The sequence below is a fragment of the Oryzias latipes genome, chromosome 7 (assembly GCF_002234675.1).
Source record: "Oryzias latipes chromosome 7, ASM223467v1".
Classification (NCBI taxonomy): domain Eukaryota; kingdom Metazoa; phylum Chordata; class Actinopteri; order Beloniformes; family Adrianichthyidae; genus Oryzias; species Oryzias latipes.
The window spans coordinates 17,413,434-17,424,044 of record NC_019865.2 but is presented as its reverse complement, the minus strand read 5'-3'; the positions used below and the strand labels follow the sequence as shown (position 1 = coordinate 17,424,044).

The following is a 10,611-nucleotide window of genomic DNA, read 5'->3' as shown; positions in this document are numbered from 1 at the left end:
GGGGGGCCTTTCTGTGTGGAGTTTGCATGTTCTATCCATGCATGGTCTCCAGCTTCCTCCCATTTCATAGGTCAATTGGAAACCATTAATTGTCGAAACACTTAATTGTCCCTAGGTGTGAGAGTGAATGTGTGTGTGATTGTGACCCTGCAACAGACAGTCCAGGGAACCCTGCCTTCGCCCAAGTGGCTGGGATAGGCTCCAGCAGCCCTGTGACCCCAAATGGGACAAAACGGTAGAAAATTAAAAACTGAACTTTGTTCCATCTTGAGCATCATCATGAGGAAACAAAAACAACTTTCAACCAACATAAAACCAACATTATGTTTTGATTGCAGGAGAAATCAATTCAACTGACAAGTCTTCATTTTACAACAACATTTGACAAAAAAATGTCTGAGAGATTTGGTCAGAGCAGAAAAGAGTTGGTAGCACTATTCAAATGTTTACATGTCCTTTGTCGTCAGAGTCTCCAGGAGTTCTGATTATCTTGTTTAGTTGCTATCATAACTATCTGATTCCCAGGTCGTCACTGAGTTAGATCTTGATTCTTTTCTATCAGGTTTAGGAATTTGTACTTTCGCAACTCGGTCTTGCTGACGTAGGCTTCATTTTGCTGATGACATACAACAAAAAGAGGGTAAACAATTGAGTTTTTGGAATCTACCCTATAAATTTTAGTGTAATATCCATAAAACAGTTTCCATGCAATATACATCAAATTTCAATGATATGTCTCACGTTTAACTGTACATGTTACATTAAACATTATTTTAAAAATATGAAAAAAGGGTTCTATAAAAAGTTACAGAAATTAAGTTTTTTTAAAATAAAAAATACGTCATCATGTTGCAACTGTAAGTCACTGATGTCTCAATTTTCCACATTTTTTCATTGCACTTTAAAAGTTAAACTGTTGTTTTACCTAAATTAGACAGTTGTTTTTCTTTTAAATGGACGTATATATTCAAACATGTTTTTAACAAGTAAAAATAATTAAATTGCAAAAAAGTCAAACTAAAAATATATACAAATAAAAAAAGCAAATCTTCTGTCATCCATCAGGTTCACTTTAAAAAAAGAAAAGACCATGTCGTCTGGCAGAAAAAAACCAAAAGATGTACTTGAGATAAAACATAAATATCCATTAATGCTATTAAGGTTTATCTTTTAATTTTTCAGATTTCAGTAAACAAAGCAGTAATTAAATTAGCCACAAGAGGGAATAAAACCGCCGTAAATTTGCTTCTTGCTGTAGTTAACGCAGAAAATCCAATAATGATTTTTTTTTTCCGATTCACTACTCCACCAGATGGCAGCAAAAATGCGTCAGGTTAAAGATGCAGAGTCTGTCGCTTCTAAGTCTAAACTAATGACAACAAACGTTTGGTACGAAGATTTCCGTGCTCCACATAAGCAACTTCAAATGTCTTTCGGGATATTGAGTTTTATTTTGCAGTGACCAATGGTTGCCTCCTCATATTTTACCCATTTTATGACTACATTTCCCTACAAGCACTGCTGGTACGTAAAGGCGTCTTCCCAGCTGATATCCACTCAGTTCAAACCATTCAAACAAGCGTCTGACCGACCGGAACATTCCTTTTTTTGACTTCAAAATAAAAGAAGCATGCTTCCTTTATTTGGATAATAATGCATAACTTCGGAATGTTGTAAATATTTTTAAAACTTGTTTGAACTTTTTTGGTATAATTAATAAAACAACCGTAAAATATTGCGCTAAAAATATACAAAAATCACAATTTAAACAGATTTGAGTTTTACTTTGAAAGCGGGAATCAGAATAAGTATATTTTGTCTTGGCAGTTGGTGCTCTGACTCCGGCGCTATCGATCTGAAAAGCCGGGGTTGGCGAGCAGTGCGCAGACCGCAGCGATGGAGCATTACTGAGAGCTTTCAGTGAAGTCTGCAGATGAAGATAGTTCATCAGAGTCATCTACATGACCAAAGAAACGCGAGCGGCCCGGCGAAAAGCACAGGCGTCATCATAACCATGCAATTTAAGTACAGGCGAATTTGAGCGAACGCGTCTTCTTCAAGGTTACACCGCTTGAAGACACGCCATCATCTTCTCGTCGCAGGTCAACCGGCGTGCGTTAGTGGGATTGTCACCGGTACATATCATGTCCGTTGATGAGCAAGGTTATACCGACGCTATGCTGCTGCTGGAGGCCGGCCCGGAGTGGCTGCGGGCTGAGATCGAGCGTCTCTCCCGGGAGCTGACTGAGACCACCAACGAGAAGATCCAGGCTGCGGAGTACGGGCTGGCGGTGCTGGAGGAGAAGCAGCAGCTGAAACAACAGTACGACGACCTGGAGATTGAGTATGATGCCGTTCGACAGGAGCTGGACCAAGTGAAAGAGGTAAATGATTGCGATATGAAACAAGAAATTGAGATTCATTGGTCATAAAAAAAATCACATTTTTTTTTATTCTTTAGATGGAATAATATAAGATATTACATTTCTATTCAGTTCTATTGCGATTGGTTTTAATCGCCGCCTCCCCCTGCCACAAGGTCAGAAACGCACGTCTTCATGGAAGACGCCCACCCTCCATGCGCACACTGCCCTCCGAGATCCTTTAATTATTACCACAGCTAAAAAGGGCCTCTTCTTAAAAACATTTTTCTCTGACCCACAGACATATGTGCGCAGAAATTACTATATTTTCACATATGAATCTGTTTTATTCCCACTTCCACACTATATGATCTCAACTGTTTGTTAGAAGGCTCTTTTACGCGTCGCCTTTTGGATAAATGGTGAGCTCCTGTGTGGGCTGTGGAAACAAGAATCTCCAGTTCAGCTGCAAAGGGCGGGAGTTAGTTTGAATTTTGAACCTTCCCTCCTAAGACTAGAGCAGTTACCACCCTTTTATAAATAAAAAGAATGCTGATGGTAATGGTAAATGGGAGACAAAGAATGTGCCTGTGTCTCTGAACAATTCTCCAGCTTATTCTCCACTGTTGAGTCATGCACTATTCAATTTTCTTGGCTAGAAAGCAGCTCTGTTTTCTGTGGCGTAAATGAGGAGTATGACTTTAGGATGACGATAGAAACTGCAGCGTTTCTTTTTTCCCCCTTCTTCTCTGCCTACAAGCAGTCATGGCCATTCTAAGATCTCCCTTTCCTTCCCACAAAACGACCACATTCCAGCTTTAACACATGCTTGATGACTGCTCACATCCTTCTTTGATAGATGAGTTCCTCCCATGTATTATCTCTGACAAACCAACCTATCTGATGAGAAAAGCTGACTTCATTGTCTCCATATGGGCTTTGCAAAAAAATCTGCTCCTTTGAGTTTGTGAGACATCTTGTTTTCCAGTTTTTTTCCTCATCTCCGTCTTCCTGTTGCCTTCTCTCTTGTGGTCGTTAGATGGGGGCGGTGGGTGGATGGGGGTGGATGTTTGGGCCGTCTCACCAACTGCTTCTCGATTTTTCTTTCTCATGTACTTTCTTGGCATGAAGTTACAACTGTCACTAAGGAATGGCAGCCAAATAATTTGTGAAGAGATGGAACCAGTTGGGAGATGCAAACAAGTAACTATGGCAACAAATTAAAGGCAAATTAAACAGTGCAGTCTTTTATTTAGGAAAAAAAACGGAAAAATGTTGGTTTTGAGAAAGACTGTTAATCACCTAAGATGTATTGAGTGTCATTGGTTTGTCTGAATATTCGTTTCTGGAAATTTTGAGGTAGAGTTGGGTTGCAAATTTAAGACAAACCTTTGTAAATTTTTGTGTTAAGCATACTGTCCAAGCCAGATACTTTAAGGGACAGGATGCCCCACTCTGATAATCTTTTGATTTATTCAAAAAGTGTTCCCAGCTGCATTTTAATTAATGCATTTTTTTGGTTTTGCGAAAAAAAAAAAATGGTTTATTCTCAGAGCGGCAGAAGTTCATTTGAAATTTTCCTCTTAGTTGCAGGCAGAACTGCTGGCGTTCTTTATGCATGTCTTTCATCATCAAAAAAAACATACATATAAAAAAACACAATTTTCATTAGAGTGGGTTTTTAAGACAGAAGATCAAATTTATAAATCTTAAATTGGTGTTCAGATGGCAACGACTTGGAATTTATGATGTTTTAAGTCTACAAGCCAACTGCCACTAGAGCTTCTTTAGGTTTACTTTGGTGCTGCAGGTTTGCTAGTAGCACCATTCTGAAAGCTCATTCCTAAGCTAAAACAAAAGTGCACATAGTTTTGTCTTCGCTGAGGTGGGTGTAAATGTCACAGTTGTCATGTAAACACACACTGTTTACACTGATGGCAACAGTGTTTGCATGTTCCAGCTCTTTTGAAGGACTCAGACGGACTATAATAGATTGTCTGGGAGATTTACTGAGCTGGAAAACACACAAGCCCCTCTATTAAATCTAAACCTTTCTCTCTCTTGTTAGCATATGCACATTAAATACAAAAAAATAGCCATTAAGACAGGATATTAGTATTCATTTTGATTTTGGTTAACACTTAAACAGATTTAACGTTAATAAGGACAAACTTCTTCCGATTAGGCCAGCTCTCACCTCCACATCCATGCTTAGAAATGGCACGTACACTCATAACTCTCCATCACCACCCTCCCAACGCTGCCGAGGGAGATGGGGGAATTCTGTGGGCTGCTGTTGCTTAGTAACAGCCCTACTATGTGACTTGATTTGAACAGCCATTCCTTGGCAGGTTCTGCTGTTTGAGTATCTTTATAGGTGAGTGTTGCAGGATAAGCAAAGACTTAGCTTGTACCCACATGCCACTTGGTTTAAAGCATCCAGCCATTGGCTAACGCAGTATTTCAAATGTATTTTACTATAATGCATTTTATGGGCGTGCCTTTTTTCCCCCCCATTACTGTTGATTACTTTAGAGTTGGAAGGTATAAAGTGGGGGTCACATTTGAACCTGTAGAAGGTTTCTTTTGCTTTGTTTTTTTGACTTCCCTAAACATGCACGTCCTTGATAATTATGCCACATATGCCACACATGTCCTTTAAGGGTTGAGGGTCAAGCTTTATTGAATACATTTCTGGACACAAATGGGACCTTGGCATGTCAGTGTAGTGATTAAACGATGAATCAGCTGCAAAGACTTTGACCCAGTTTTCACAGAGAACAATTTCAGCTACAAGTTAAGTAGCTCATTGCAGTAATACTTCCTAGCCTGTAAGAGCGTGTGGAAGTGTTCCGCCTGCTGCTGGACATAATGTATGCCTTAAAAATGATTTCAGATAGCGTTACCTGCCACACCCACAGCTGATAGCACATGATGGGAGGGACAAACAGTTTGCATGACCTTGAAAGTTTCCAGCATTGCTCTGTGTAACACCAGCCCCATATGCATTCCTGCGGTCTTATCTTCATGGCATGAGCTGATTCTAATGCTTGACAGAGATCTGGTCTTCCGGCCAAAGGTAGCAGGCCTATTCCATGTTGTATTATTCTTGGGCTTCATAATACTTCATTTGTTTTTTAGCAATAATCTCTCATCTCAGGTAAGGGGTCTGAGAACACCTTAAAGTCAGCCAACGAAACACTGTCCGTCTTTAGTTGTACAAAGGTCCTTTATCATATTGTAAAGCTTTATGAACTTGTCTTACCTGATTGGCTGATTCACCTGGAGCGTCTTTATTTTTGAATGCATTCCCTCTTGTGTTGTAGACCAGTGTTTTTCAACCAGTGTGCCGCGGCACACTAGTGTGCCGTGGGAGATGGTCAAGTGTGCCGTGAGAAATTGCCCTCATTAACTGATCTAAAAGCAATTACCATCTCCAGGAAATCAGTCTTTGTTCATCCAAACAGGCCCTGATAAAACACTGAGAAGTTAAGAATATGAAATATCATAAAATTATTTTTTCTTTGTGTTTATATGATTCTATTAAAGACATTTTGATAAGAATAACGGGATACCGCGATTTAGCTGCAGGTATAAGTGTGTAAGGAAAAGACCCGCCCCTTTAACTGTCTCCACCAATCATTCTTGAAGGCTTAATCACATGTCATCAGTCTGACCAATCAGAAGTGGTTAAAGTATTCACTTCCTTGTTTCGATTTAGCGCAAAAAAGTATCTCAGTTCTAACAAAAATACCAGCTAAAGCTCGTCTTTAGCGGTGTAGCTTTCCACAGAATCTGGTATCAGACTGGAACAAGTGAACAAAACCATGAAGCTCAAAGACGCTGGTCTTTCTGCGGTCGGCGGATTAACGACACTACATCTCCCATGATGCAGTAAAGTGACTGTCTTAGCGCACAATGAGTCTCTCCTCTTAACGTCTTAAAACAACGAACACACATCAAACAGTTTTTGAATCTTTTGACTTAATTTTTAATACATCTTTTAGAAAAAACAGCTGCAGCTTCCAGCGATTTCTGCAACAATTATCACAAAAATGCATGTGAGATTGCAGAGCGGCTGTAGATCAATACAGACAGCTTTTTTTTTTTATCTATTTTTTTGGGATGCTGGTGTGCCGCGGGATTTTTGTCAAGGTTAAAGTGTGCCGTGGCTCAAAAAAGGTTGAAAAACACTGTTGTAGACAACATGTGTTGTCTTCCCCTCAGCTGTTTCAACTGAGTTTCAGCTGTTCTTGATTGTCAAAGATGTAGTGGGAGATAAAATCAAGAGCGGTTGAGAGAGGTGATCTACCCAAGATACCTTTAAAAGATAGCTATTTTTGGTCTCCTAAAGATATGTATTTTTTTTAGTATTTTAGCTAAAGCAACTTGGTCTAAACTGGAGTTCTGTCTTTCATCTCATATGAGTTGTTTGGTAATTGGATGTCAGAAGAAGGAAGAAAAAAAAGAAAGTGTCTGGTGTTTTATTGTCATAAAAAACAATTATCTTTTATTTATTTCTTTTGGATACCAGTTTTTGTTTCTGCCCTTAGGAATCTCAATCCTCTTTCCCCCTTGGCATTATTTTCACATTGCATATTGTCAACTTTACAATATTATTTGTTGTATTTTGATCCAACCATTATTTTATCCATGGTTTATTTGTCCAAATAGCAAGGCTGCAGTTAAGAGGTAATCTTTTCTAAATGACACTAAAAAAGTCCCCAAATCCCCTACCCTGTGGGCATAAGAGGATGAATCCCAGCCGCTGTGTGCAGGGCTTATGGAGGTTTGGGAGTCTGCCAGGCCAAGTCACACTTATTAGCAGCTCTGATAGCTGGGACAGGTACTTGCTTTTTGGAGGGACACTGAAAAGGCATGTACAAAAGAAAAAGCCTCACACTGTCTAGTAGTTTATTAGCTCAATGCTCTGGCTTCCAAGGCCAGCAGTGGAACCTATTTTCTAACATTCCTTAAAATCTTTCATCTGAACCATATTTATGCTGAGCTGCGGTAGTTTAAACATGAATTTGAAAAATACATTTCAAAAGATTTATGTTTGTTTTTATCCCCCCCGAAAAGGAAAACACCCAGACGATATCCATGTCCTTTGTAATGAAGAAATCCTTTAGGGTAGTTTAGGTGATCCACTGGTAATCCAGAATGATTTTGAAAGCTTTTTTTCCTTGTCTGGTGAGCTAAACAGCATCAACACCCTTCTACAGTTCAAAGAGCGGTCACATTTACGCTGAGGCATTAGTCTTTGAGCTTCAGATGGAATAATGGCATGTTTTTCTGGTTTAAATTACAGGAGAGATGGGTTAAGTCCATGAGGGGTTTTCAGAAAGCTTTTGTCTCATGTGCTTGCTTGTTGGCGTACTGTATGAAACTACAACAGTTTCTCCATATACTGTAGAATCTTTACCACTTATTATTTATTATGTGTTTTTCAAATTTTCAACCCTGAAAGCCGATATGGTTGATTGCTATTTTGGTCAAAGATTGTAGGAGCACTCAAAGAAGTCGGAAGTGCATCTAAAGCTCGTATCATGAATCTGCTGTGGTTAGTAAGCCAATTACTCAGAACTACAACCAGATCAGGCAGACGTCCAGGCTAAAAGTAAAGGATGAGGTCACAGTGTGGACTGTAGGTGTCTGACAATGCAACATAGCTCACTTAGGAAAATCTCAGTTCCCAGTTTTGCTTCTCTAATATGTATATTAATTCTGAACAGTTTTAAGTTTTTTAAGCTGGAGTGGGACTGCATAAGACTGAGCTACATGTGTGCATGGAAATGGAACACAAGGATAACTTATCCCGAGAAGCCACATACATGATTTTCTTGTTTTTTTTTTTATTGTATTGTCATCGCATTTCATGCCACCCTATGCACCAACAAAATATCCACATAAATAAACCTTTTATTATTTATTAGTTCCTTTAGTTCACCTGTTTTCCTTGGATACAGAGTTGCATCTCGTGTCGGTTTTCTCTCCTGTAACACTAGCATGCTTCTCAGGATTTTGGTAACTGAAGATGCTGTGTTACACAATGTGTTAGGCCGAATCTGAATTCTTCCCCTACCCCTCCGGCTTCTTCCGAAATAGTTTTTTGAAGAGGAAACCCACAATTGGAGGGCTAGGGAGAAGCCGGAGGGGTAGGAGAAGAATTCGGATTCGGCCTCTGCCTTCCTTCCCCCTTCAGCTCTGCATCCTGTTTATATGTGAGGAGACTTGTCTATGGGGGATAGGAAGTGAATGAGATATTGGTCTGTGCAGGTCCGGATATCTTTTAATGGTTTTGATGGATCAGAGGAAGTGACCACATGTGGTTTATGAGCCAAGTGAACTTTACAAAAAAATTAGAAGTTATAAATAGATATTTTTCAAAGCAATATAATTGAGTTTGAGTGTAAAAAGGGGGTATATTTTTTTCCAATAAACTATAGATACTCCTTGATGAACAAAGGAGAGACATTGATATGTGTTTTAAGCCCACCCTTAAAGGTATAAAGGGATGCAGTTCAAGATTGCTTTTTGTTCTTAAGGGTTCTTTAAGATGCCTCATCATGCTGGGTATCCAGTGATGATGCAGCTTAATGCCTCTTATCTGTTTCCAACCAGGAGTCATGTTCTCAAAAGAATATTGCAATTTTAATAGACCATTGGTTCAAACACAAACAAACCCACTTTCAAAGGCGTGTCCCTTTTGGCCTAAGGGTCCTATTTGTCTCAACGCCACCATGCAATCAGAGAACGACAGTACGTCTACATTCTTTATATCTGCTGTGTGCAACTTCCCTCCCTTCCCCCTCGGCTCCATCCCGTCCCAGACCCCCTTTTGTAAATAGGCTAGTGGGACTCAGTCCCCCGAGTTGCAGGGCAACTTCCGTGGAGCCCACTCATTAAATCATTCAGGCATTTCTGTTAAGAAAAACTGAAAGAATAAATGAAGGGAAGTGAGGGATACAGGCCTGCTGCCTGTACAACAAAATATTAAAATTTGATGAGATTTACCAAAAAAAAAGTGCTGTGTTTGTAATTGGATTTGAGCCAGACTCTCAGGGGTCCTTCAGAAATGTGCTAATCAAAGAGAAGAAATGTTCTGAAAGGAGGGGCATTGGGCAGTGCATGAACTTCCTGTGGGAACCGACTTGCCTGTTTCTGACTGGAAAACAACAGGGATTCCCCTCTCAGCTGATCCTATCAGTGTAAATTAGTTTCTTTTTTTTTGTATAATCATGGTCTTAAAAATGATTTTATCTCCATTAACTGTTAATTGTTAAACAACATTTTTCAGTGTTAACTGAAGGAAATTACAAGCAACTTAACTGCCCAGTTTGTTTTTTCCCTTTAAAGTACGCTTTTGTGAGAGTTGATGCGCGACTCAGCAAGTGTAAGAACACAAGTACTGAAAAATATCAATATAAAAGTAAGACATGATTTTCGGTTAACAGACAAGTCATAACCTACAGTGGTTTATTTGCACACAATGAATCCAATCTGTTCAGACTGTCAGTGAGCTTGATAAAATCCTGCTTTGTCTTTTGCAAACAAACAGGGCCTCAAATGAAAGAATTTCCGGGTTTCCCAACACGGAGACTGGGAAAGTGCAAACCTGTAGTGTAAGGGAGGTCATTATTCTCCGTCTGGCCAGGAGTAAGGGCAGAACACCCTCAAAAGGGTCCTCTGGGCTTTAAGCTATGAATGTGGTGAGATTACAGTTTTTTCCCCCTATTGCATTGCTAAATGATGTTCATTAAACAGAGTATTCAAATGACTTGTATTTATTACATAGAAACTGAAGTATATCAATATGAAATCTGAAAGGCACCTAAAGTTTGTAAAATCCTTCTCTTTTCTAATGGTGTTTTAGGAATCAGGAATCAGGAAAACTTTATTGTCATTTTATCATGATAAAACGAAATTAGGCTCTCTGGTCCCGGGCCAGCCGTTTACATTCAGACATAAATAATATATATCAATAATAATGTCAGTAAAATATCAGTCTGTTATGGTGTGGTTCCTGATGAGTATTGCACAGAAGTATTTTTCAAATTGCACAGTATTTTATGTTAAGTATTGCACAGCCCTGTGATATTGCACTTGGGAATTAGCTTGTTGTCCATAGAGGGGACAACATCAGTCCATTACTTAGACTGATTGAACTTATCTTTCCAAAAAACAGTTGTTTGAATGGTGAACAGAAGTCCATTCATGCCCATTGATTGTCTATTTGAAAGGTTTG

At 39.3% G+C, this 10,611-nt stretch overlaps 1 protein-coding gene across 3 annotated transcripts in view; it reads left to right on the top strand.

The window, feature by feature from the left end:
* The first annotated feature begins 1,827 nt into the window (after positions 1–1,827).
* Positions 1,828–10,611, top strand: part of LOC101171665 (protein bicaudal D homolog 2) — a 36,848-nt gene continuing 28,064 nt past the window's right edge. For all 3 annotated transcript variants that reach the window (XM_020704771.2, XM_020704770.2, XM_023956699.1), the window contains exon 1: positions 1,828–2,384. In XM_020704771.2, coding sequence (XP_020560430.1) covers positions 2,145–2,384 — 240 coding nt within the window. In that variant the 5' untranslated portion in view covers positions 1,828–2,144. The remainder of the gene's footprint in view (positions 2,385–10,611) is intronic.